The sequence below is a fragment of the Sphaeramia orbicularis genome, chromosome 16 (genome assembly GCF_902148855.1).
Source record: "Sphaeramia orbicularis chromosome 16, fSphaOr1.1, whole genome shotgun sequence".
Lineage (NCBI taxonomy): Eukaryota > Metazoa > Chordata > Actinopteri > Kurtiformes > Apogonidae > Sphaeramia > Sphaeramia orbicularis.
The window spans coordinates 34,295,197-34,322,923 of NC_043972.1; the positions used below are offsets into that span (position 1 = coordinate 34,295,197).

The 27,727-nt window shown below is 39.2% G+C and overlaps 1 protein-coding gene across 6 annotated transcripts in view; it reads right to left on the reverse strand.

Moving 5' to 3' along the window:
* Positions 1-274: 274 nt before the first annotated feature.
* Positions 275-27,727, reverse strand: part of myh14 (myosin, heavy chain 14, non-muscle) — a 34,225-nt gene continuing 6,772 nt past the window's right edge. Inside the window, exons 4-46 of one of the 6 annotated variants that reach the window (XM_030157960.1) lie at positions 25,678-25,834; positions 24,507-24,534; positions 22,727-22,841; positions 22,007-22,054; positions 21,711-21,722; positions 20,583-20,675; positions 20,414-20,477; positions 20,209-20,307; positions 19,899-20,042; positions 19,587-19,801; positions 19,348-19,500; positions 18,979-19,152; positions 18,611-18,784; positions 18,382-18,496; positions 17,928-17,996; positions 16,676-16,881; positions 16,447-16,568; positions 16,152-16,221; positions 15,888-16,048; positions 14,975-15,083; positions 14,574-14,705; positions 14,260-14,466; positions 13,128-13,265; positions 12,810-12,933; positions 12,410-12,581; positions 12,106-12,318; positions 11,496-11,640; positions 11,203-11,409; positions 10,920-11,024; positions 10,635-10,787; positions 10,189-10,437; positions 9,978-10,091; positions 8,966-9,064; positions 8,665-8,877; positions 7,890-8,051; positions 7,680-7,808; positions 7,490-7,578; positions 7,278-7,401; positions 6,097-6,305; positions 5,834-5,942; positions 5,137-5,309; positions 4,915-4,938; positions 275-3,654 (exon numbers count right to left, since the gene is read on the reverse strand). In XM_030157960.1, coding sequence (XP_030013820.1) covers positions 3,465-3,654; positions 4,915-4,938; positions 5,137-5,309; positions 5,834-5,942; positions 6,097-6,305; positions 7,278-7,401; positions 7,490-7,578; positions 7,680-7,808; positions 7,890-8,051; positions 8,665-8,877; positions 8,966-9,064; positions 9,978-10,091; positions 10,189-10,437; positions 10,635-10,787; positions 10,920-11,024; positions 11,203-11,409; positions 11,496-11,640; positions 12,106-12,318; positions 12,410-12,581; positions 12,810-12,933; positions 13,128-13,265; positions 14,260-14,466; positions 14,574-14,705; positions 14,975-15,083; positions 15,888-16,048; positions 16,152-16,221; positions 16,447-16,568; positions 16,676-16,881; positions 17,928-17,996; positions 18,382-18,496; positions 18,611-18,784; positions 18,979-19,152; positions 19,348-19,500; positions 19,587-19,801; positions 19,899-20,042; positions 20,209-20,307; positions 20,414-20,477; positions 20,583-20,675; positions 21,711-21,722; positions 22,007-22,054; positions 22,727-22,841; positions 24,507-24,534; positions 25,678-25,834 — 5,808 coding nt within the window. In that variant the 3' untranslated portion in view covers positions 275-3,464. The remainder of the gene's footprint in view (positions 3,655-4,914; positions 4,939-5,136; positions 5,310-5,833; positions 5,943-6,096; positions 6,306-7,277; positions 7,402-7,489; positions 7,579-7,679; positions 7,809-7,889; positions 8,052-8,664; positions 8,878-8,965; positions 9,065-9,977; positions 10,092-10,188; positions 10,438-10,634; positions 10,788-10,919; positions 11,025-11,202; positions 11,410-11,495; positions 11,641-12,105; positions 12,319-12,409; positions 12,582-12,809; positions 12,934-13,127; positions 13,266-14,259; positions 14,467-14,573; positions 14,706-14,974; positions 15,084-15,887; positions 16,049-16,151; positions 16,222-16,446; positions 16,569-16,675; positions 16,882-17,927; positions 17,997-18,381; positions 18,497-18,610; positions 18,785-18,978; positions 19,153-19,347; positions 19,501-19,586; positions 19,802-19,898; positions 20,043-20,208; positions 20,308-20,413; positions 20,478-20,582; positions 20,676-21,710; positions 21,723-22,006; positions 22,055-22,726; positions 22,842-24,506; positions 24,535-25,677; positions 25,835-27,727) is intronic. The other 5 variants (XM_030157961.1, XM_030157964.1, XM_030157962.1 and 2 more) reach the window with 5 other exon arrangements.

Consider the following 27,727-nt stretch of genomic DNA (forward strand, 5'->3'; position numbering starts at 1 on the left):
GAATCTAAAATATAAAACGTGTTTTGAGTTATGTCACACTTTTTTTAACAACTTAATTCCATATGTTTTAATTCATAGTTTTGATGCCTTCAGTGAGAATCTACAATGTCATGAAAATAAAGAAAAACCATGTGTCCAAAATTTTGACTGGTAGTGTACATAGAAAGAATAAAGTCATAAATCAAGTGTGATAATTCTGCTTTCTACAGAGTGTGTTGTATGAACCTACTTGCTTATTTGCAACCTCTTAAAGAAATACAAGGACACACCAATGTTCAAAACCAACGACATATATTAAAGTTAACCCCAGTCAGATGTTTTATAATTACAGCATCATTAACAAAATAAAAAGCTAAAACAATAAAACACATTTTTCCAAAATGTTTCAAGTTCCACATTAGCCATAAACAAACGCAGAGAAAAAAATAACACCTTTGAGAAGTACCGGCCTCGTCTTTCGCTACAGGTGAACAGAGCAGTTCTGTTCTCGATCAGTAGTTCAATCCATGTGTCATTACGTTTTGGTCTATCAAGGTGCCAACGGCACCACATTTAGACGCTGATATGACAGTTTGAGATTACAACATTTAGGTGAATAGTTGAAAAGTGACAGATGTATCATAATGACACGTATTGTCAGCTCATTTGGCTTAGTGCTCGGTATCTCTTTGGAGATACAGTCTAACCTGACGAAGCAGACATAATGTACCAACAGTGTTTGACTGTGTTTATCTCCACTGGTAGTGTGTGTGTAAAGTGCAGCATTTACACAATGTCTTAAAAAACACAGCTCCAAACTTAATCCTTTTGCATATTGCTAAAATAAAAAAATCATACATACAGAAATAAAAATAAAACCCTTCAAATAGGGCATTAAATATATGTCGTCAGTAGTTAAACACTTCTTTGACCCAACTATCATATATCTGCCACAAACTGCGAATCACAATGAACCTGGTTTAACAAACAAAAAATAAAGGGTTCGGCATGCTTAAAAATACATCAAGTAGTGTGCATGTTAATTATTCTTGTTTAGTCAGTGCAGAATCAGCTTTACATTACTGCTTTTCTTAAAGTAGTTATCAGGAGAGGTAGCAGTAATGAAAACCTAAAACTACTGAGTCTGTGCTCTCAGTAGTATGGTGTCAAATCAGGGGAAAAAACATTCAGAAAAATTTCAGAAATATATGATTTTAGCTTCACAATGTTAATAATTCTGTGTTTCCAATAAAAGCTTAAAAGGGCACTTCACCAGTTTTACACATGAAGCTCTGTTTACTTTTCATGTGGACACGACCCAACATGAGGAAGTCTCAAAGAGTGAGCCATCATCACATCATCCAAACATCATCACACACTGTCTGAATGATTATGACCAGGCAGGAAGGACCTCTAATGATGCTATTGTGTTCGAGCTTCATATGAATTAAAGACTAAAAGCCGGACATTTATCATAATGAAAGTGCAGCACAAAATTGGCGGAATGACCCTTTAAAAAGTGACATTCTTTGTAATATAATTAGCATGTCCTCTTGTCACAATAGTCTTCACATTAACCTCCTGAACACCCTGAGTGCTGTCAGGCATCCAGGACAGGATGAAGAAAACAAAGATTAAATACAAAACACTTCCTCTGATATGATAAGTACAACACAACAAGGAAAATCAGATTAAAACCCAGGTTTCGTAATCATAGCAGGGTCATCGTACTGTGTTTGGTTCACACCACACGCATGTCATTTTGAGATTTGATTGCTAGAGTAAAAAAAAAAATCTACTTTTGTTCTACTTGCCATTTGCTTCATACAAAATTCATTTTTCAGTGCCTCCATTGCCATTTTTTAATCTAATACTACTAGTATCTGAAAATGCTTTAAGTCTCATGCTCATTTATTCTACAATCTTCTACAGAGGAACTGCGAGCAGAGACTGAGATTCTTCTACTGTGGAATCACGAGTGGAGTTGCACTCGATGACAACAGAGCATCCAACCAGCCTCTACTCCTGGCATCTACTCTAGTCTAAAACTACTCTACATTTACTACAAATTTAAGTCCCTTTTTCTCATCCATACGCCCACCATTTGGTTAAACAAAAAAGCTCTGTTTTGACGAATAATTTACACAGTTAATCAGTAAAAATCAAAATTACAATGTACAAGATGCTTGTCAACATAAAAAGTGACATGTTTTTCGGTATATAAAAGGGAAAAGAAGAGATATGTTGTCACAATTCTGCCTGCTTTGGATAAAACCTACTAGTTCTCCTTACATTTTATTGTTCTTAAGTTAAAGTTGTTGCCATTTTAGACAAACCAGACATTTCCTCTCTGAATCAGCAATATCCTTTGTGTTAAATTCACCCTCAGATCAGACTTCACAAACACAAATATGGAAGCATGAGCGTAATCCAGATCAGACCAACACCAGTGACAGAAATAGTCAGACTTCACGCTTCCCAATGAGAGAAAACAACCAGCGATTGATAACTTAACTCCATATTTGATATAAATTATACAAATTAAAATTTCTGAAGCAACATATTAAGGTTTTAATTAAAGAAACTATCTAATACCACCTACTGCTTTATCTAACAATGTACTGTTTCTAATCTATAGAAAAAAGATTTAGCATTTCATACAGCCATAATTCAGGCTGCTTTTTAACATTAATTGTGTCACTAAAACTGTGACAAATTATCTGAAAATTAAATAATGCTTACTGTCATTTCACCCATAAAATATTACTTTACCATGTTCATATATTAAGTGATGTTCCTTTTTGTTTGCCAAGTAATTTAAATTTTAGTACCACTGTGACAGCAGATAATCGACAATTAAAATATCCAAAAAGTCATGTATGTGGAGAATATTCCTACCCTTAATGTATGTGCGTGTGTTCAACTTCTCAGATTGTCAGAAGTATTTCTTCTCCAACAGCCCTTTGTTAAATCAGATTGTACCTGTGTTACTCAAGGGTCAAACATGGCTTAGTTTTAGAATACCTCCTACTGTAAAACACATGACTGCCGTCTAAGCTGTACACTGTCATGAAATAAGATAAATGACTTTGATGATAATGAGCTTTCTCTTAGATGTATGGGAAATGTAGTTTAGCCTCCTCAGAAATGTTTTTTAGGGATGTCATGTAGAAATGTCATTGTTCTGTCACTTCTTATGTCACAGTTTGTTACAAAATAAAAATTAGTTCCGGTTGGCTCTTTGTAAAATCTATTCTTTACATGTTTTCTGTTTTTGTTAAGAAAAAACAGGCAAAATCTTAAAGAGCATTATTTTAACAGTGAGGTTCTTTTATATTATAGCGTCTGATGTAGGAATCTACTTGAATTATAAAGTACTGTGTGCATGTAACTCCTTCACCCCTGAGTATTCGAGGCTGTGAGAGGCTAATGCATGCCTGTTTATGTTTATGTGTGTTTTATGTGTGACTGAGTCCATGTGTGCGTCACTCCGTGTTGTTGATGCTGTAGGGTGGTGGTGGGTCCAGGCTGTGTTCTGACGAAGGAGTCGGGGTCCCTGGGAGTCCAGATGAAGGGGTCGGTGAGGCAGGAGGCTCCTCTGAGTCAGAGTTCTCCAACGACAGGTCATCCACTAAAGCTCTGCGTCCACGCATCGCCAGGGGCAACGGAGCACGCCTAGACAAGAGCAGTTAGATGGTTATGTCCAGTTTTCAAATAAAGCCAAAGACACCATGGTGATTTCAGTGGAAAAGGAAATCTGGTTTTTAATTACTTAAGGCTTGTAGCACCACATAATGTGATCATTTCCTAAAAAACCTGATAAAATTGACATATGATTTGATCAAAAGTGCATTAAAACCCAGTAATGTGGTTTAGCAAATATGAAATGATACAGCTGTATCGCTTTAACTGGATATTATAAAAGTTAAGAAAAAAAAAAAGAAAAGCACAAATGCAAACACAACCTTATCTAGCAGTTATTGAGTATTGTTATTGCTGTGGGATAGAAGATGGAAAAAAAAACTATAGACTGCTTCATCCAGTATGTCAACCAGTACTAAATTATTAATACTGTTATAACATTTTTACTTACAACATAAAACTTTATTACATTGTCTGTTAATTTATTACATTTACAGTTTTCCTCGGCTACTTTAATAATTTGACAATAATGTGTGTTCATTTTCAGACCAGACAACATATTTTGTGTTTTATGAATTCAGGAATGATAAATACGAACACTGAATGAAATAAGCTGAAAACAGACTTATGTTTTCCACACAGTCGTATGTACACAGTCAGAAACTCAGGGATATACATCGACTTCCTGGTCTTATCAAGTGGGTGTTGAACTTCCTCCTTGGGAGGCCGCCATATATATCAGCATCCTGAGCAGCAACTTTAATCACATTTTCAAGAAATCACTATATTACGGGTTGCTACAGGGCTACTGTTAATATCCGAGTTCAGTAAGGTCTGATTATTTGCTAATTTGAAGTTAATATTATGTGCCCAAATTACATGTTTTGTCTGAGTAACAGTTTAGATCCTAAATATTTTCAGTTTATAATCACATGAACCAGCTAATCATCAATTTAAGATGATAAAGCCATTTAAAGTCTGCATTTTTGTTTTTCTGACAAATGACTGACTGTGATAAACACATTAATCAAATATGAATAATGTTGTAAATTCATTTCAAATAGATCAGGTCAATAGAAGAAAGCAGTGAAATGAAAGAAAAAATAACAGCACTTTTGAGTTATTATTTGAAAATCTGTTAATTACATGTTATTTAACTACAAAGGAACCACAAAGTGCAGCCCAACTCAAACAAAGTGTGTGAAAGTATATATTATATACATATTCAAAGCCACCACCTTCCAAGGCACAGACAGACACAAAAAGTGAAAAATAACACACACTGAGACCTACTTATCTGCTCTCCATTCAGGGATGCTGAGTGGTGTGGTGCAGACAGACGGACAATGTGTCAGTGTTAGATGGACACAATGGATGCAACCAAAGAGCAAAGCAAAAACAAATATTAAGTTAATAGATGGTTAAAAACAAACAAAAGAGTGATAAATAAGGATGATGGAAAAAACAAACAAACAAACACATGCTCAGACACTGGTTCAGTTGCATGTATTGTACCTGAGCTGGCTGCGCAGGGCGGTGATCTCCCGTGACATACTCTGACTGCTGTCGCTGAGCTCCTCCAGCTCCCTCTGCAGCTTCCTCTTCTGGGCGTTGGAGCGGGAGTTCTCCTCCTCTACCTCCTCCAGCTGTCGCTTCAGCTGCTTCAGTCGCACCATGGACTTATCCAGCTGCAGGAGGAAGAGAGGAAGGAGGAAGAGGAGGAAAGGGTATGGCAGAGGTCAGGGCGAGAAACCAGATCAGACAGAAGAGACGAACAAGATGAGAGAAAGAGAAAAGGGACAGACGTGTATATAAAGTCAGATTAGTCTGTGAACAGGACGGCCGGTAGGGATCAGGAGTGAGATTAAATTTGGCAGATTATCACCGATGATATTTTGGAGTGGAGTCAGTGTCTCTGCTGTGGTTGGACGGATTTATATTTTGGAGTGGAGTACACCATTCCTTCCCAACAAACACACAGATGCTGGGTGGGATTAGGATTATGTTGGACTGAGCTGAATAAATCACTCATTTTAGGCCGATATTTCAACACTCTCTTTGTTCCCTGAGGCTCAGTTAGAGCAGTGGGCTTAGCTGACCCGACCCCCATTAACTCATTATTTAATGCCCTGCCCCTTCGCTCGGTGGATCACCTTAGATAAATTTGTGTCTGCCCTAAATGTTAAAGTTATAATAATAATGTTAGCCTTGCCTGCTCTCTGTACTGGTCTGCGTGTCTCCTCTCGTCTTCTGCCTGTATCATCACTTCCTTCAGTTTCTTCTCTGTCTTCCGCACCAGTTTGTTGGCAATGGCTCGTTCCCTAAGACACAGAAAAAATTAACTGTTGAACTATTGACATTACATTTTAGGGCATCTGGAGGAGTAGAAAATTAATCTAAGCCTCAAACAAATCAAGCTAAAATGTAACCCTAAGCATTTGTACAGCTATATAGAACAGTTTCTGTTTCTCTCACTGTCGCTCCTGTTCCAGCTGCTCCTCCATCGACTCTATCTTGGCCTCCAGGGCAGCGACGCTGAGTCTGTGTTTGCCCCTCACTGCTCCCTCCATCTCCCCCAGCCGGGTCTTCAGCTCCTTGTTCTGCCTCTCCAGCTGCTCCCGAGATGCCTCCGCCTTCTGAGCCAGAGTCCTCTCCCCCTGCAGCTGCACCGTCAGGGTCTCCACCTGGACAAAGATCAGCATGAGAATCACATTACCCTTAGTACCAAAAAGAACCTCCTACTCTTCTACTACTCCTACCAATGTCAACCATATGAGCAAAGTCTTGCTCTTTCATTTCTTTAATCACCTTTATTACATTTTCACACACAGGGGGGGAAATTCACTTTTCTGACCATAAATATGTGATTTTTCCTTGCATCTCTACCTGTAAAACAGAAAGCTGGCCATAAACATGAGCTGTATGTATGTTCAAAGAGCATTCCTCTGGCCGTAAAATCCGCACATCCCATATGTCTTAAACACATAATGTTTCTACATTATATGACATGTCTGGAATAAGAGTGCAACATTGGTGAGTATGTAAATGTAGTCACTTTGTATTTTAGGGCTTATACTTGCCACTAATTTCCCCAATTCATTTAGGATGTTTCATTGACAATACCAATTTTGCTTGGATTTAAAAGAGATGCTGTAAATTGTAGAATGACCTTTATTAAAAGCAGCCACATTAATGTAATTTTTATTTACTCTCACATAGCCAGACCTATCTCCACACTTCATTAGCTCTGGGCCAGTGTTGTAGATCGCTTTGGCAGCATCTACTATCATTCTTGGGTTGATGGTTAGTTCTTGAGTAGCACTGACTACAGGTTGTTGTGACTGCATTTACAAAATTGTGTTGGGAGAGAAGTTGTTTTGACAGAACGTGTATGAGGAAGCATATTTACATGAAAATCGCTAAATCCCTACAAAACAAAACGGCACATAAATAGAAGTGTGTCGTCAAAATGGAATATTTTCAGGATGTGGTTGGAGCTTGGAGGTTGTTCATTCACACAGTGAGGGGAACTTTCAACTGTATTAAAAAAAAAAAAAAAGATCTCTGGATTTTTATTAATCAACACCAGATCCATTGTGTGTTTTGTGTCTGTTTTATTATGCAACAGGGGTTGAGGGTTTTTGCGTGTTGCATACCTGCAAAGCCATCTTCCTTTGTCTCTCTGCCACCAGTTCAGAGTTACTTTGCTCTTCCTCCAGCTCCTCTTCCAGCTGACTCACCCGAGCCTCTAACCTGCGCTTCTCTTCACACAAAGCGGTCCTGGACAAACATACAATTTTAGTAAATAGTGCACATATACCAATGAAACATCAGTTAGCTCCATAAACTAGATGTTTTAGACACTAACTTTCCAGTACTGCTGTTGACCATTTCATCAGCAATCTCATCTCTCTCCTGTTGAGCCTGCCGCCTCTGCCTCTCAGACACAGATAGCTCCTACACAGAAAAAAGAAATACAAGGACGATCCAAAGTAATTTATCACTCAATATGACAACTGAATTATGTCTACGGCGTATCAGTGTTTTTATTAACGTACCTCCGTCAGCTGCAGGACTTCTGCCTCCAGTGTTTGAATTTTCTTGTCACTGTCTTTCATCTGAGAGATCACATCATCTCGACCCAACTTGGTCTCGTCTAGCTCACGAATAATTTCCTTCATTTGACCCTGTGACAAATAAAAAGACGACTTGTTAAAAAGCAGCTCATTGACGAGGGTGGGAAGTTAATGAGGGAGTTTCTGTCTTACCTGCAGCCTTCGAAGCTGCTTGACAGCCTCCTCTTTGCCCCGACTGGCCGTCTCCAGCTGGGCCTCGGCTTCCTGCAGCTCTGCTTCCAGCTGCTTTTTGGACGACACGGACTGAGAGCGCTGACTCCTCTCCTCCTCCAGCTGAATCTCCAACTCCCTCACCTGGGATAAGGTAAGAGGGATGAGATATTTGAGTGTTTGGGGATGGATTTTTAAGCTTAGCCTGTTAAGCCACTTGTTTCCAGTGGGAATTATTTCAATGTAACACAAAACAGTGGATTAGCAGAAGCTTCATCCATTTAAACCAAATTATGATCAGAAAACAGCAAAGGTAAGACAAAATTCATGACCAGTGCTTCATAGTGTAACCATTATATTGCTCTTCTGTCTAATTCAGTGAATTTTAGCATTAGAGAAATAATACTTATACTCTTGGATCTGCTTAGTGTTAGCTTAACGTTGCAATGTTTGCCACATTGGTCTGTTGTTTTATTAAATTATTCATGACATATGTTGGCCTCAGACTGTTAGCTTATTTTAGATATTTGCTGATTTAAGTGCTTGTTTGGATTGTGTTCTGTTGTCTGATGATTAGTTTTGTTGAGTTTTTAGCTGATGTTCCTCTAGTCACCTGTATGTAGAATGTGTATATTGCTGAAAGCATTGCATAGCATTACTGTGGTAACACAGACACAGCTATGGCTGCCTCAGGTACCAGGGGCAACTGGGCTTAAGAGGCTAAACCTGTGTTATCTTCTCCCCTTCCATACTCTACCTGTTTGCTGAGCGCCCTCCTCTTCTCTTCTCCCTTCTCCTCACTGGCACTGATCTCTCTCTCAAACTGAGCCTTCAGTGCCTGCAAAGTGACCTCCAGCCTCAACCTCGAGTTCTCCGCCTCCGATAGCTCCTCCTCCAGCTCCTGTGTCTGGACTCGCAGGTTCTGTGCTTCTGTTTCCAAAGCCCTGCGCGTCCGCTCCAGCTCATGAACCTAACATAAGAGCGAATAACAGGATGACTTATTGGAGACTGCGACAGGCAGGAAACAAAGAAGTGAAAAGACACAGGTGGATGCTTACATTTTTACCAACGTCATCCTGCTGGTTAACAAGCTGCTCCATTTCCAGACGGAGCTGCTTATTGGACCTCTCTAGCTCCTCCTTCTGGTCCTGCACTTCCTACATGGCATAGACAAAAACAAAAAAACAGCACAATCACAATATTGTTATCGCTGGATGACACACTCAAACAGGCAAGAAAAGGGAAAACATACAGTGCCAGTACCAGTTAAATTTCTGTAACTCTTTTCAGTCACTTATTTCTGTTTTTTCAGGAGATCAAAACATACATATATTTGAATATCCCACAGAAAAATGAAAGATGAAGAGGAACACACAAATTGGTGCAGCTAAAAACTACTAATAGCATTAATATAAGATACATAACTATTTAAACATACAAATAAATAAATGCAATTACTCCTTAAGCACATGTAAGAAAAATGGGGCATGTTTGTACTTGCTAAAACCACTCAGCATAGACTAGAATGTCCATAGTGTGAACAATAGCAGGCTCATCAGCATTGACACCTAAATGATGCATTTGTTCCAAGTAAATCTGAGACATTCAAGCATCAATCAATCCTACTCCTGATACCAAGAAAAAGATAGACAGATACCACAGCAGATCTGCACACGATCAAATATCTGAAGAACCAAAAGTGAGAGTGAAATCTACAAAAGGGACTGCGTATTATTACATTTCTGAGACTTAGTATCTATTGAATCTACTGAGATTAAGGATCCTATTCTTTCATCCTATTAGTAAATGACTAGGGTTTCCCAGACAATCTTACCTTATCTTATCTTATCTTATCTTATCTTATCTTATCTTATCTTACCTTATCTTAGGTAATTCATTATGCAGTTAAAAATGTTTGTGTGTTAGGTTCTATAGTGGGAACTGTATTGCATAACAAAGATCTGTTATTCATAGCAACAGGAATAATAGACGCTACAGCGCAGCCACTGATCAATCAGAATCAAGAATTCAACCAAGCCATATAATAAATGTAACTGATGTCCATTTTACCTGCAGAGCTCGTGAAAGTGCTAGATATTTTGTCTCCTTTTCCCGACTGTCTGCTTCTGCTCTGTCTCTTTCCTCAGCCAGTCGAGCGCTCACCGCCTTCTCCTCCGCCAGACACTGAGTAAAATCAAGTAGAGAAGTCAATAAGCAATCGGGGATACATGAAACATATTAGAGTGAATACTTCTTGAGATTACTAAACCTGTACACTAACCTGGTCAAACTTTTTCTGCCTCTTCTCCAGAGCAGTGCAGTTCTGCCTCTCTCTCTGCACAGCCAGCGTCATGTCCTCGATCTCCTCCCTCAGTCGCTCCCTCTGCCTCTCAACTCTCTCCTTTTCCTCCTCTTTCTGCCGTTCCCTCTGGGTGGCGCTGTCAAGCTCTCTCTGAAGTTTCCTGCGTATCTCCTCTCCAGCTTCCACTGCTGTGTTCACCTCCTCCGACTGCTTACGAAGCTCTGCCAGCTGTACAAAAAAGAGGGTTGTAGATGTCATAGATGAATAACATTTTACTAATCATCTTCGGTTTTTCTTGTATAAAACTATAAATGTTCCTTAGTTGTTGTATGAATGTACTTGGTTTTATCTCCTTTTAATTTTGACATTCTGGATGAATTTAAGCTGACTGATGTTTAATGATGTTGCATGGGTCTCAGTTGTACCTGCTGGGTGTGAGTCTGGATCTGCCGGGTCAGTTCTTTGGCTCGTTCTTCCTCTTCCTCTAGTCTCTCCATCAGTCCATTCCTCTCCTCCTCCAGCGCTCGCACCCTTGAACCCAGAGCTAACTTCTGGCGAGTCTCCTCTTGCAGTAATTCCTGTGAGAGAGGCAAAATTGTGTGGAAGCTGTTAAGTGTCTATGTCAGGACAGCTGTTAAATCTTTTCCACTGTCTTGATTTAAATTGAACTGTCTATGTCATATAGTTTTATCAGTGTTTGAGGTTGTTACCTGTGCATCATGCAGTTGGTTCTCCAAACTGCTCACTTCTTTAGTGAGACGGAGGGATTTGGAGTCAGATGAGGACAAATTACTGGATACAGATTCAATCTCACACTGAAAAAGTCAAACAGAAGAAATGTAAAGATCCTTTTATAGTGCAGTAAGAAATAATCTTTAATCTTTTATGTTCTGATAAGTGCCTTATCTTATGAAGACCCATATTATACATGAGGAAATGATTTAAACTTATATTGTACATTTTCAGTATCTGCTCTCTTGCATGTTGTTGTACCTGCAGCTTGTGAATTCGCTCCTCTCTCTCCTCCCTCTCTCGGTCTGCTTGATTCAGGCGGGCGCTGAGCTCTTGCAGCTGATTATCAGCCCTCTTGCGTCCTCTCTCGCTCTCTGTGCGACTCGCCTGGAGACTCTTAAGTTCAGAGGTCAAATTGTGACGTTCTTCCTCCAGCACCGCTTTGGCCTTCTCCAGCGACTGACGAGCCTGAAAGAGAACATGACATTTGACCATGAATGTGTAGGTACATCTGTGTTTGAGAGAGCCTTGGTTCTTTTTTGCCTTCCTCTTACTCTCTTGCTGTTGTCCAGCTGTTCCTGGAGACTGTCGATAGCAGCGCTGTGTTTCACTCTCATCTCTGAAAGCTGGGCCTCATGGCGGCGGGTCTCCTCTTCAACACACCGCTGGAGTTCACTTAACTCTGCTTCCCGTCGAGACCTGAACAGGAAAAAGAGGAAGCAGGATAAAACATTTTTTAGGCCTATTATTGTTACCTATCATTTTAATTTTCTTACAAAATTAAGATCCATGTACTGATATTATCACTATTAATACTTCCTGAAAGCTGTGATTGTAGGAGGCAGTTTATCAAGGAGTAATGTTTTGTAAAGTTGCACAATGCAGGCCTGATTGGCATGAAATATTTATCAACTTCAATTTCTTTATTATGTATTGTCCTGAATGCTGGGAACAGTTTTTACTGGGTCGTGTGGGCTACTCTAATAATAAGCTACAGATACCTACAGGTTGAACCCATATTGCTAATGAATTTATTTCTACCTCATTTATTTTTGTGGTTGCAAATATTTGTAGAAAAATGCTACATATCACATTTTTTATTTCAAAGCTCAAAGTTATGCTTATTTTTACTATCAATAAATTGTAATGATATTTAGTGCATACCTGAGTTCCTGTTGGGCAGCGGTGGTGTCCAGTGTGTCCTCCAGCTCTGTTCTCAAAGCCTCCAGCTCCTCCCCAAGGTCTCTCCTTTGTTTCTCCGCTCTTTCTCTCATCCCTCGTTCGTTCTCCACTTCCTCCTTCAGCTCAGACACCTGGGACATGGCCTCCCTCAGCGCCCTCTGAGCCTCTGCTCGACGAGCTCCCTCTTCCTCCAACCTGACAGAAGCAGAGAAAAAGGGGAGACAGTTGAAGGATGCAGGCTGACTAATCTAAAACTGTCTCCATTTGCATCTTCCTGAAATCTCACCGGCCCTGTAGGGTGGTGATTTCTTTCTCCTTCTGAGCCAGACTGCCTCTCAGCTCAGCAGACAGCATTCCCAGGTCTGACAGCTGCTCCTGGGCCTCCACTGACTCACTCTCCATCCTCCTCCTCCACTTCTCCTGCTCTAAGCGACCCTGCTCCTCCCGCTTCAGACGCTCTACAGTGTTGAAACAACATCATACTTCAGCGAAAAAAGAAAAAGCTTAACTACAAGAAAAAATACTGTCAGAAACCAGAGGAATTATAACAGTCACTGACAACTTTGAGACGTAGATGTTCAGGTCATGAAGTCCTTAATAGCAACATTTGCTGATCATGTGTGCTAAAATTCTTGTTAATAATAATAGTAATAATAACAATAATTAGTTATTATGGATGAAGTTACCCTCTAGGTCTGCGATGACAGCCTCCTGTTTGTTCTTCAGTTTGTTAAGACTTTTGGTTTTCTCCTCTTCTTCAGTTAGCTGATCAGTCACCTCATTCAGATGCTCCTCCAACAGTTTCTTCTCCTGCTCAAAAGAAGACAGCAAATACATATGTAACATATCTATTCAATAACAAACAAGACAGTTTTTACAATAAGAACACTAAAACAATGAGACAGATACTATACATAAACAGTATATATGTGTTTTACTTAAAGAAAATGTTTTTTTCTATCTTTAATTTTACTCAAGGGAAACAATAATAATGTGATGCTGACCTTGCTGAGTCGGTCTCTCTGTTCCACTGCATTCATCAGATCGGTCTCTAAACTTTTCACTTTGGTCTCCAAGGTAACCTTCTCCAGCAGAAGGCGTTGTCTGGCACTTTCCTCCTCCTCTAACTGCTCTTCTAAGTCCTAATAATGACAGGATTGAGCATCGTAAGTAATAAGTTGGAACTGAGACAGGGAAGGGCAATAACTAAAATTCAAACAAAAAATAGCAATACGTATAAATATACTTTTAATATGACTGTATCTGCAGTGTTGAAGTGTAATATTTCTGCTAAAGTACCGTACATGGGTATAAATTTGAAGAACTCGTAATTTACTTGACTTTATCAATTTGATAATACTTTATACTTCTACTCTGCTGCATCTCAAAGACAAATATTGTACTTTTTATTCCACCACTTTTGACTACCAGGTTTTTATTTTCAATTACTTTAATTTTTATTAATATTTTCAACATTTATAAACATTAGCGACAACACAGGGAGTCATATTATCAATAGTCCATCCATTCTTTACTTTTTCTGTTTGTCTAACAGGTTTAATTACTTTACAGACTGCAATAGTTCATTACCTTCCTGTACAATGAAAACCAAATGTGTTACTTGAATGTATGTGATAAACTGAAGGATGAGGTGCTTTTGGTGTAAAAAAATAAAAATAAAAAATTCTCAGTTTACTTAAACCCTTTCAACTGGATTTTTCAGTGATATGTGGTTGAACAGAACAGCAAAGCTAGAAAATATGTAACTTGTAACTTGTAACTATGTAAATTAAACTAAACAACAGTATATAAAGTAGTATGAGCTCAACCTTAAACATCTACAACAGTGAAATGCAACATACACATTAATGTAACATCATATATATGAAATAAAATGTTGACAGGGACCATTTTTCTGTACATTTCCTTACTTTCCATACTTTAAGTACAGTTGATTGATACTTCCATAGTATTTAAGGTTTAAATGCAGAATGTTTACTTGTAGTGGAGTACATCACATTGTGGTATTAGTACTTACTTAGTACTTACTTTATTTTCTGAATCCTTTTCCCACCATTACATATCTTGAATACAAAATTGTGATACTGGTTCACTTCTCTCACTGAACCTCCTAACCTGTATATTCTGCTGCATCTTCTTCTTCTCATTGGTCAGCTGTACACCTCTCTCCTCCTCTTCCTCCAATCGACTCTCCAGCTCGCCCAGCACTTCCTCCAGCTCCTGTTTCCTACTCGCCAGCCTCGCTCTCATTTCCTCTGCCTCCGCAAACAGCTCCGCCTCAGCCTGCAGCTGGTCAGCTAGCACTGCCTTCTCCTCCAACAGCTTTAAAACGACACAGATTGACGTTGGAGAGGTGATATGTTGAAGACTGAATCCTAAGGGGCGTTTCTGCATTGATGGAACAGAGGTGGTGGAGGTTTGTTTATTACCTGAGCGTGTTTCTGGTCCAGTTCATTGTAGTCCTGCTCAGCTCTGGACAGTTTATCCCTCGCCTTCTGAAGCTCTGCCTCCCTGATCTGGATCTCTTCATCTTGCCGAGTCACCTGCAGCAGAGGCTTCACCTGACAGACATCAAGCAAAGTTCAGAGGTCGGATCATGTTTTCATTACTGACTACAGCCTCTTTGTTAATATGTCAGTTTAAGGAAAAATATTATGCCTTCAATTATATGCATCAGAAATAAAGTGCTTCTACAATAAATGAAATGTTTTCACAACAGAATTATAATACTATCTGAAATAGTGTTAGAGCTCAATCATAGGAACATAAAAAGAGACATGCTTTGTTGTGTGTTTATAGGCCATTTTTTTGTTTCATTGGTGCATACTACCTTTGTAAACAGTCGCCACCACTGCCAGTTCCTGAGTTTGAGGTATGCAGCACAGTTCCTCTGCATCACCCTCAGTGCACTCAGCTGCTGCTGCTTCTTCAAATAAGCTCTGAGAAATAAAATTACGAAAAAACCACCTTAACACAAGTACATAAGCACATAGAGGTAGTACACTATTTAAAACGTACTTAACAACATGGTCGTCCTTTTTTTTCCCTGCTCAGCCATGAAGTGACATTTAGTGACAATGTGCAGATACTTTTTTCAAACCCAATTAGTTTCCCTACTTGCTACCACTGTAAAAAAGGAACTGTATTATTGATATATTGATTTACACGTTTCCTTAAGTTGTGCCAAGTGCCTGTCAGTGTTGTTACAATTGCTTTGTCACTGATAGGGGTTGAAAGTTGAAATATTAATGTCCTTTAAGAGTGAAATACAAAACTACCTCAAAAATGGCAACAAGCTCCTGCCAGACAACACACCAAGGTTTGACATTCAGTATTTAAAAGTTGTAGGCTAATAAGATGAGTCAAGTCAAATTACTGTTTGATGCAACTTATTCTTGGTGTAATTCCTTTAATTTTTGTTTTGGTTTAATGAATTACCTTTTAGTCATTTTATTACATATAATGTAAATAAGACCTCTACCTCAGTATATTCTGAAATTAAAGGTTAAATGAATGAATGAATGAATGAATGAATGAATGAATGAATGAATTGAATGAATGAATGGAATTAATGTGTTTTTAATCATACACACTGTATGTGTAAACCTACAACTATAAGACTAAAAAGCCACTGAAATCTTTACACATGAAAAACCCAATGAGATCATTTGCAAAGTTGCCTAATCCTGCATCTGTCACGTCTGTCACTCTGCTAAATGATAACTTGGTGGTGAAGCTCTTACTTGCGTGCGAGGTAGCCTCTGGCAGCGCTCTGGAAGCGTATAATGGTGTCAGTGATCTTAAGGTCTCTCTCCTCTTCAAGGTGAGCCAGGACTCCGGCTCTAAAGAACACTTTACTCTGGCCCACCCTGAACAGGTTCTTGTCCAGTTCCAATGCACTGATCTGCAAAAAAAAAAAAAAATTATATACAAGGCGGTTAATCAGTCCAGTGTTTAAATGATGATAGAGTACACTGCATGTTTACAGACACTAAAGAGTGACTCACCATGAGCTCTGATGCCTGTTTTCCATCCATGAATGTGCGAGGAATTGCATTAGGGGTGAGGATCTCATATCTGTAAGACAAATGTTTTAAGTAAACGTGATCAAGAGACACGAGGATAAGTTAAAAAGTCATCATCAGGTGCCAGTGTTAATGAAGCACTGTAAGGAAGTGTGCAGCATGTGTGTAAGACCCAAAGAGTGTTAAAGAGGGACAGCTGGTTATGAAAGGTTTTTTATCTGAGTCTGCTTTACAGCCTCTTCATTCTATGTGGCGCAAACACAACATTAGTGCACACCTTTGTCTGAACTCCTGGAATGGGATTCGGTTAGGAAATCCTTGTCTGCAGATACGGATCCCCTCCAGAACTCCATTACACCTCAGCTGGTCCAAAACCAGGTGGGGTGACAGTTTACCTGCCTAAAACACAAACAGAGAAAGAGGAATGAAAACCCACAGGAGGGAGAAAGTAAAATATCTGATTTTGACTGTGACCTCTATCCTTCTGTCATTCAGCCATATCTCACCCTCTTCTCGTGGTTAGGGATGATGCAGCGGAGGAAGTTGGGGTTGGTGTTTCTCAGTGTGGCCATCAGCTTGGTGAGGGACTCTTTATACAGCTGGCCAACGGTCCTAAACATCCCCTTTTTCGTCTTCAGTCCTGCCGCTCCAAAAGTGACGGGGCCGCTGTTCTCTCCTGATGACACCTGGTCCAGACCTACAATCCTGTCAACTGGAAGGAAATACAGACACAGATGTATTGACTTTCAGAAGCACTGTCTATCAAAAGAGTTGATTTTGAGGATTTTGATGTAATGCCATGACTAAACGATTTTACTCCTGCTGTCAACTCTGAAAAAATGAGGAAAGCAGTGATTGTGAATATCCTCCTGAGACCCAGTAAGTAAACATTTTCACCATTTTGCATTCAATAAGTGCCTTAATTGGAAACAGCATGATGCAACAGTTTTTTCAGATACATTTTTATTTTATTCTATTTTTTTTTACATAATGTCCTTTTCATGGATTTCATTTTTTAAGTAAAGCCGTGAAACTCTTGCTGGGTCTCAGGAGGATATAATTGGAGATGCAGTCGTATGTATGTACTTTAAGCCAACACTTATAGCAGGCCACAGCCACTCGTATGGAAAATGTGTTATTAGTAGTGGATGTAGCTAGTGAAGAGAGGCTACAAATCTTTTTATTTAGAAAATTGTGAGATTATACTCAGAGGACACATCACAAAATTAGTAACTCCAAATTTAGAATTCGAAAGTTTCTATTTATAGATATCTACTAGTTAGTATGCCGCATCTCTAGAGATCATTCAGGATCACATTTTTCCTTGTACATAGATGTTTTACATTAAAAATTCCTGTGGCAGACTCTTGGATGTTGGTTTTTGTGGCAGATGGAGAGAGTGCAGCTATTCTGACACTATCTTCTACACTCCCATACAACAAAAGCAAGGTGGATTTACTAATGTGTAAATGGGAAAAAATTCACACAGGCATAACACTGTTACTTAAATCACACACTACCACAAAAATAGTGAAAGAAAGAGCAAAGATAGAGCAAAACAAATTAACATAATAAAACAACAGCTTAAGATACCACTGCACAAAAATCAAACTAATGAAGACAGGCATAACACAAAAAAAAAGACACAAAAAGCACACAGCATTCAGAAGCTGAGCAGGCAGAGCACAAAGATGTGATATGAGCAGAAGTGGGAGTAAGGAATGTGACTGTGACACACAGAGGAGGAGAAAAACCTACTGTCGGAGCCATTAGCCTGTAATGTGGCATAGGAGTCAAAGAAGTAGACACGAGGAAGAGTCTGAATATCTGATGCAGCAAGGAAAGAAGGAGAAAGAAGTAGCCCAAGAGGATAACAAATGAGTGTAGAGGGTCAGAGAAAGCAAGCAAACACAGGAGAGAACAAGAGGGAAGAAGAACAGAAAATGAGCAGCGGAAAGATAGAAAGAAAAGCAGAGATTACAGAGAGAAAGAAAAGAAAGATAATTACAGTTAATACATTTTGCACCAGAAGCTTCATTATTTAAATATGACAGGGTTGAAATAAAGACTGTGAGGGAGGAAGTGTGTTATTATTTAAGTTAATTTAGATTTATTTCCATTAATGTTATGAGATTTGTGAATTTAGTTTTCTACAACACAAGAATTAACATTGTACATATAGCAGTGGATGAGCCCATGATTAAATTCTTACCTTCCTTCCAGAGCTCTGAGACAAAATGATCAGAAGACTGATGGAGAAGAGATGCTACATTATCATTCAGAGGATCCATATTCTTCACTAGCCAATCATCTGCTTTATAGTCCACCTGTGAGTGTACAAGGGGATGCAAAAGATGAAATAGCATGGAGAGAAGTGCACATTTTTGACTATTTTGTTCCCTTGAGTGATAAAAACAGCAGCCAAGAGGAGAAGGAGCTACCTTTCCAGCATAGTGAATGATGGAGAAGTCAGCCTCCCCACGTGGCTGCTTTGATTTGAAGAATTTTGGATGGGTGCCTTGCTCTCCAGACAGCTTGTCCACAAACGAGCGGTCTGTTGCCCGAGGGAACCAACACTCTTCATCCAGCAGGGCCAGAACACCAGGTGGATGAGCCTAACAGCGAAAAACAAACATTTACTGTGAGTCAGATGCAGATTTAAGTGATTTAATTTCCTTAGTGAATTAAGCATGTTTCAGAAGCCACAGATCTAATCTATAAAACAAAGGAATTTTTCTATATCTCATCTATGTCGTCATCTCATAACAAATGATGGAGGTTAAAAAATAGTGTTTCTGTGTGTATTTACTGGTCTTTCGATGAGGTCAATGCAGGGCTGTAAGTCGAGGCCAAAGTCAATGAAGTTCCACTCGATGCCCTCGCGCTGATACTCCTCCTGCTCCAGGATGAACATGGTGTGGTTGAAAAGCTGCTGCAGCTTCTCATTGGTGTAGTTGATACACAGCTGCTCAAATGAGTTGAGCTGCAGAGGAGGGATTTAATCAAGCAAACAATGATTAAATAATTCATAAAGTCATGCAATATAAACTGTAGAAACACACACACATTCATGCCTGTAAGGCTGATTATGTTTCACCACTACAATAATGCTGATCTCAAGGTAGATTAAAAAGACGCCTACAAAAGTCCAGGGGTAAAAGGAAATACGGATACAAACCTGGAAAATCTCAAATCCAGCAATATCGAGGATGCCTATGAAGGATGCTCCCTGTCTCTGTCTGCGGTCCAGAGCTCTGTTGATTCTGTGAACCAGCCATCTGAACAGACGCTCATATGTGGCCTTTGCCAAAGCCTCAACAGCAAAGTCAGCCTAAAAGGAGAGATATGTTATTTAATACACTCCACACAGATGAATGTGTAATGACCCGCACACATTTCTACACACAGATATTTTACCTGCTCCTTGGTCTGAGCTTTCTGCACATACTCTCGTCCCACTTTGATCCTCGGGGTTAGGATGGCTCGAGTAAACTCCAGCACGTTGATGCCCAACAGATGGCACAGTTTCTGAGCAGCTGTGTTATCAGGCATGGAGGCCTGGTCCTGATTTTTCTCCTTTGTGAAAGAAATGTTCCCAAACTGGAGCACGGAAGAGATCACCTTCAACATGGCTGAGGATCAGGAAGACAGGGAGAGTCAGATTATACTTCATAACATATTAAATAAACAAACACCTTTTCTCTTCCCTGTTGACCATCCCTCTCTTACACACAGACTCTTCTGGGGTGAAACCCATAATGACCATGGAGTCCATGGTCTGGGTGAAGTTTTCTGAATCACTTTGACCAGGAACAGGGATTGAACCTCCACTGAGAAAGCGGTACTCATCTGCAGTTCCTAAGAGCAGGTCAGCTACAGATGTAAAAAGAAGCAAAAACAGACAGATAAATCTAATTAGAAATGAAACATTGTGATTTTTTTATCAGTGCATTCTTTTCACAATGACATACAATATGTTATGTATTAAGGCTGAATTTCAGAATACCACTGTGGCTGATGTGTGCTTTATTTTCCTCACCTCTTGTTGCTTCTGAAGCACCACAAAGCAACTGATAAAAGATGTGGAATGTCCTTTCATCTTTGGCCTGACGGGTGGCCCGGGACTTTTCCAGGAGGTCTGATTCATATGGTTAGGATAATAATAAGTGCATGCTCAAATCTGTCTACTGTGTACGTATCTAGGAAGGGAAAGACTGATCTTTAAAGATAGGTTAAAAGGATACAGGTCTCAATATTGGCACCAACAATGTACCCTGCCACGTCAAAATTAATGCGAATGAATTTCCCCTAGAGACAAAGAAGAAGTGGTTTAATGTGTTGAAGTAAGTATTAAATATGTTGACATTCAACATAGAGTAGTCTGTTTGTATAAACAGTCTATGCTGCTCTTACAAATCTGGAGGAGTTGTCATTCTTGACAGTCTTTGCGTTGCCGAAGGCCTCCAGTATGGGGTTGGCCTGTAGTAGTTGTCTTTCCAGCTCGCCCTAAGAAACACAGCAGACATTGAATCAGCTTGATACGACTATTGATGAACAAGCCTCAACAAAAGACTTCCTCCACAGGGCCTAATAGCCAAAATGCATCATTTAATCCTGCTCTCTGTGGACTGACTACCAATCTGTTATGTAAAATAAAACCAATGCATGAGTCATCCTTCAGGAGCAGGGGCACTAAAGGGTGCATTTTAGGGCCCAAAATAGCATCCACAACTCTCACAAGCTCTGAGACCCAGCAACAAATGATTCTCAACCTCAGTAAGAGATAATAGGAAGATCCCTCATTAGTTGAGCAATCAATAATAAAGGCATTAATCATGTTCGACTACTCATATTCTGAATGTTAAATTATTAAAAGGTAGACTCTAGAAATGATATATTACTGAAGCTTGAGTCAGTTGAGAACCGCTGTTGTAGAGCAACAAAAAATGAGGAAGCTGCAGCATTAGATGCTAACATTGTAGACAAGCTACACTTCGGTCCATTCTAAATAGCTGCAATGCATTACTGCAGTTGTCGCATTGCCAATGCAGTAGCCGTCGATGCAGCAGCAGCAGTGATGGGTATTTAGGGAGCTGTAGCTGCAGGAGGTGATAAAAGAAACTGTCAAGGAATTTCAGCCAGCTGACACTAAAGGCAGAGACACAACAAATACACACATGCACCCACTAACACACGCAGAGCATGAGGTAAATGCCCTTTTAAGTGTACACTGCACACATTGGCATAACCACATACTCAACAGTGTACACACATTGATGACTGCTCCAGCAGTCGCACCCACTTCCACACCTGTATGTACACTTTCTCCACTGCACTTCTGGCCTTTAAGAGTCTCTCAGAAAGAGAAACCAACCATCAGCCAAATGAGTATCACCAGAATGGAGTGGCCAAAAGCAAACATCAAAGAAGCCCTAGAAAAGTACTATGCACGAAAAACACCATTCACTTAAAAGAATCTTAGCCGTTCTACTTTTTCCCCAGTGACTGAACCCCAAGTGGTCTAAATATTTGTATACTCACATATTGCACACTCTGGTGAATTGTGAATAAAATGAGGTTTAAGGGGGGGAGGAGAATGGGTGGATAGAAAGGTGAGATAAACAATACAAAAAAAGACAAATAAGACAACAACAACAGCAACAAACAAAGGAATACAAACAATAAAAAACAAATATACTGCACAGTTACAAGGCTTGAATGTTATGAAGAACTGCATCAGTAGCCTTTAGGTTAGTAAGAAGATTCAAAGAAGATGTCGTTACGCAGAAAATAGGACAGGCTGAAAGCAAAAAGGACGGGACAGGAAGGTAACTCACCCTGTTCACCATAGTACTGCCTCTTGTTAAGGACCTAGTGCCATCCATCTGAACATGCAGGACAGAGAGAAGGACAATGCAGAGGAAAGAGCATGAGGAAAAACGAGTGCAGGAAGGAAGGAGGGTAAGCAAGAGAAATAAGCAGAGAAAGAGAAGAAAGAAAACTCATGCCACGGTATGATTGCTGAATATAAACAACCCAGCAGGAGAATCCGAGTATCAGTGAGTATGAATAAATAGACAAAAAAGATCCAAGGATTTGGGACAGATTCAGAAATCATCCCCCCTTGACACAATTGTATAGAAGAGAAGAGAGCAAGAAGTATGAAAATTGTGGCTTGTGACTGTGATTTGTGAGAGCGGCAGCCAAAAAATGAAACAAATAACCAGGGTTAGAGAGTGGGGGTTAGTAACAAGCCTGTGTAGTCTGATCCTAAGCTGAAGCACGCTTCAATGGGGATTTAACTTCGTCTATGTTTATTACGTTTTGTTAAACATTTCTTAAATATTTCCACCGTATTGATGCAGCCACAGATATTTTTTTCAGCTAATTATTTTTCTTTATAATGTGTTTTGTATTTTATTTACCCCAAATCCTGTCTTTTCCTTAATTCTTAACATTTTAACAAACCTGCAAGAAGATCATCCTTCTATTTCTTTACAGTTTTTGCTTTTTTGTACTCTTACTACTTTGATGTCATTTTCTCTACTCTGACATACCTGTAAAGCCTCCTTGTTCCTTCCCAGAGTGCCACCTTTATGTGAGGAGGCGACGTGAGCCAAATATTGGATGACTTTCTTGGTATTTTCTGTTTTCCCAGCTCCGGATTCACCTCTAGGATTCACACATCGAGACAAAACCAAGTAAGAAACACAGAGACACAGGCACTAAATATTTACATTAGTAGGTCCATTTTAAACACATATGGTCTTACTTACAAAGGGTATATAAGAGCATTTTAAAGAGGGAGAAGAGACAGGAAAAACATGGCCAAACACACATTCATCACAGCAATAAATATGGAGCCCATGCAGGGCATTGAAAGCCACAGGTCTAAACAGAGAGCAGGTGTGGAGGATATAGACTGAGTCACTATTGTTGCTTTTGGAAAAGAATGAAGGAGACTAGAGCAAAAATAGCGGCTGTAAAAGGCCTAAAAGCAGAAGCTTGTCCCAAATTCACTTCAAGACTGATTCAAGATGAACATAGAGGATCTTTGACAATGACAGGAAGAGTCTGGCAGGAAGACAGATGACAGAGAGATGAATGGTAGACACAGAAGAATTTAAGTACAGAAATGATGGACGCAGACAGACAACAGGATATGTTCACATTCAAGGCCCTTACATTTGACCCTTTAGTACTAAGTGTTTGAAAATGATGGATAATGAGCAGTGTCCGCTACCTGAATGTGGACATTAACACAGCTGCATATTTACATATGCCTGTCACAAGTATTAGATAATCACCATAATGCAAATATTTGAACTAATCGTAATTATTTAGCATAATTGTCATTATGATCCAATGTCACATTTCATCAGTATTGTCATATTGTTTTACACTATTTGAGATTCACTTTCATTGGTCCCTGTCATTAGCAGGCATGTCTTTGTATACTTCACTTAAAGGCTTTGCATATTTAGGTTATTTAGTTATACTTTTGTAATAGTTATTTATGTTATGTTTACCATGTACAATTTTTGGCCAAACCTAAAAGATAAACAGAAATTCAGCTTCTATTTCTATGTTTCAGTGTTCAATGCCAATAAAAGACTCTTCATTACTGTATCTGTATAACTGAACTATAAACAGCCTTCCTGGCATAAAACGAACAGAAATAATTACTGATAAAATCATTACTTACAATTATTAGTGAGTAGGGCTGTCAAAATTAAAGTGTTAACGCGGATTAATCCATCATCATGATTAATCTGATTAAAACTTTTAATGCAATTAACCCATCTGCAGTGCAGAATGACTCTGAACGTCTTTGCCAACACATTTGGGGCAGTTTGTCCAAGTAGAGTTAGCATCACGCATGTGAAAATGGACAGTTGATCTGGTAGTGACAGGCAGCAGAACCAACCCATAAAGATGGAAGATGCTAAACAGCACGTTGGCCCTCTGGATGGAAATATGAGGACAAAAAACCAAGACGGAACAGTTGTTTCAAGTCATTTTTGTTTCAAAATGTTTTGTTGAAACTGTTGAAGGTGCTTAATAAACATGTTAAGTGCACATATATTCCCTTCTTTCTTGAGTCTGTTTGCTTGTGCAAAATGAAATGCGATTAATATAGATTAAAAATGAATGATATTTAATTGTGAATAATCTAAATTAATCCACAGCAACCCTGTGATTAATCTGATTACTTTTTTTTATCATTTGACAGCACTATTAGTAAGACAACTAATAGTTTCATAAATTACTGTGACACACATCCCTTAAAATTTTTCTCATTATTATAAGTAAATATTTCACACAGAGGATACTCACGTGCAAAGGATTGACTGATCTTCTCTGTCTGTGAAAGAAAAAGCAGTAAAAAGACAAATGAATGAGTCAGAAATAAAATAAATAGGAAAGATTTATTACTTTTTGCCTAAAGTCAAAGTTAATGCTTTTACCACATCCTTTTAATATGTTGATATTAAATGTGACTTTTCATTTTTGTGACAATGGCATCAGTGTTAACATCAAAAAACTATGTCTAGATATGCAGACATATGATTCTGTGAAATAACACACTGTAAGGTGATGTATAGGTGTTAGGCTATCGATGCCATTTTCTGGCTCCAGTTACACTAGACTCCACCCCCACAGACCAGGGGTTAAGTGATCTAGACTGCTCAACAGGGCCTCACACACCTCAACTTCTGATGGGTGGTAATATATTATTGCGGACTCACGCTAGGCTGCTTCTCAGATGTTTCGATGTCTGACTGTGTTCTGACTCTCGGCATCTCACACACTCTCTAATTAGCGCTGTGGAGAGAAGCAGGTCACTGGCTGAACTGGTCTCTCCAGACTGCACGACCGCACAACACTGGTAGTCAAAGGGTGGACAAGGTTTGTATTTGCTTTGATTCCCACACATTCACTGAGGAAGAATCCACACTGGTCCTACAGGTTCAATCACTGTGGTAACACACCTACAACCTGCCCTAAGGGGGGTGGTGGTAGAAAATACAATGACAGTTAGACACAGAGCCTCGTCTGTCTCATTCTGTTATCTCTGGAAGACACCCTGAGGCTGAGGCATTGCTCAATCAGCCTTTAACTACTTTTAAATGGTCCTGGGAATTCTCTGTGTTTCTTTACATGAAGCCAACATGACAGCTAACGTCAGAAAAAATCTCTGTCATGCACTGTTGTCACTAATCTAATATGTGGTTACTATCATCAACACAACCAACACAATAATGTCAGTAGATCGCATGTAGTGCCACACCTGGACATCAGATCAGCTTTCACTTTTTAAGCTGATGACAACAGCCATGTTAAGAAAACATACCTTTAAAAGTGCTGTGTGTGTGGTGTGGTGGTCAAAGATCACAGGTGAGATTCATTAACATTTTCTAGGTCCGCTGAGCTGATAGCAGATCTCTGGGTTTGGTGGACTATCATACTGAGTTAAGGGTCAGCGGTTACAGATAGGGTTGAGTACCTTGTAGCATGCTCCGATAGGCAGCCTCTGATATGGCGTAGATGTGCGGGGGCATCTCATGCCGTTTTTTGCCTCTATACATCTCCACGATAGACTCTGTGTAGATGGGCAGGTTCTTATAAGGGTTCACCACCACACAGAACAACCCAGAATATGTCTGGAAGAAGCAGAAAAATCACAGTTGAAACAGATTCACATTGACATCCACAGTGATTTACCGCTTCAGTCAGAATACAAAAGCTTCATATGAACTCAAAAGGTAACACACACATTTCCGTCTCCATCTGAGCTAAAATGTTTACTCATTCAAGTTACATGTTCCAGTCACTGTCAGTAAGTGAAAGTGGACAGACGTGCCCTTGTTTGATAAGTGCAGGACTATTTTCTCACAATAGAAAGTACAGCAGTAAATCCACAGACGTGCCAGGTACTAAATGCAGCTCTGTCTTTCTGGATTTAATATATTATGCATGTTGGGAGCATCCTAATTAGTTACAGTGGCTCCAGTGAACACAACACCTCTGAACTTTAAAGCCTAATCTGACATTCAGGCAGGTGTTGTCACCTGGGTTTAAATCAATGAATGACTGGAAATTATTGACTACATATTAAACAAGGACAACAATTTAACCTGTTAATATACTAAACACAGACAAATATAATGCAATCACAGTGCCGACCATTAAAACGGCATTTTCATCAACACGATAAAATGCATAATAAAAACAATGCAAAACACTGCCTGAAATGCAATTAATAATTTTTATAGTTAATCATTTTAGAACATTTTAGAAACTATCAGTATCTGTAGAATAGTAGCCAAAGGTTAATAGTAGGCTTATAAAGTGAACTTAAGAACACTGGGGCAATAAATTAAATTATATTTATTAATGAACTTCCTTGACATTCATATTCTTTTGTGTAGATTTACTTATTTAGATATTTATTACTTTGACTGAAATCCTCTAAGTTGGAAAACAGTCATCCAGTTTCTGAAAAAGTCAGAGCCAGAATACTTTACTAACTGTCTGATTAACTTTTCCTGTTTCAAACTACATGTATTGTATCAGAATTTAAAAATCCACTGTCTGTCAAACTCTAAATTGTAAATTCACAAAAAGCATCTAAATGTTTGACATATTATATGAAACCATGAATACTCAGACCATGCATTCATACCACTAGGCCAGTCATATCAACTCTGATCTGGCTAATCTGGTGGCAAGTGCAAGATTAGTCTGTTTATCTATTGCAACTTATACTGAACAATGTTAACCCACATGGCAGATCCTCCCCATATCATGCAGACCTAATCATAGCTTGAATAAAGATGATAATAAATCTGTTAGTACTATCTTTATTTAAAATACCAATATTTCTGAATGTGCTGCTTTTATAGTGTTCACTGTTGCACCATCCATTCAGCCAGAGGACAAAATAGTGGCTTGTGTAAGTGCAGCTTGTGATTGTGGGGTATATTCCAGACCATGCCCGTCTACACTCATACATCAGAGTTTCATAATGCCCTTCAAATGTAGTGAAAGTCATATCTCACAAACACCACTTTATCTTATCTTTTATTGCAATGATGCTTCTCTAAACTATTCCAATGATCCATCCCTGCTCTTCCCTGCTCATCTCTTGATCATTTCTTTTAGCTACCTCTCCTATTATTCACTCTATTAAAAGGCAGCTCAGTTACATCAACTCCTTATATTATATTATACTTTAATTGCTGCTTTATCTATTGCCTTGCATGTCAGTTATAATTGTCTTAAATCACCATACGTTCCATTTCTGTCTCTTAAACCCTACTCTTATCTCATATGCACTCTCATCACCTCTTTTCTGCGGCAGAAACTAAAGACGCCCCCCACTGCCACCACACACACTTGAACAACATGTAAACTGACTCCACACTTCTCTTACCAGCCTGTATCAGTTACACAGGAGATGCCAGAACGTTCAGTGCTAATACATGACACACTGTATGTGCACACAGCCTGCTAACATGCATGTTTGTGGTCTGGGGTGTAGTTCTTCCACTTTT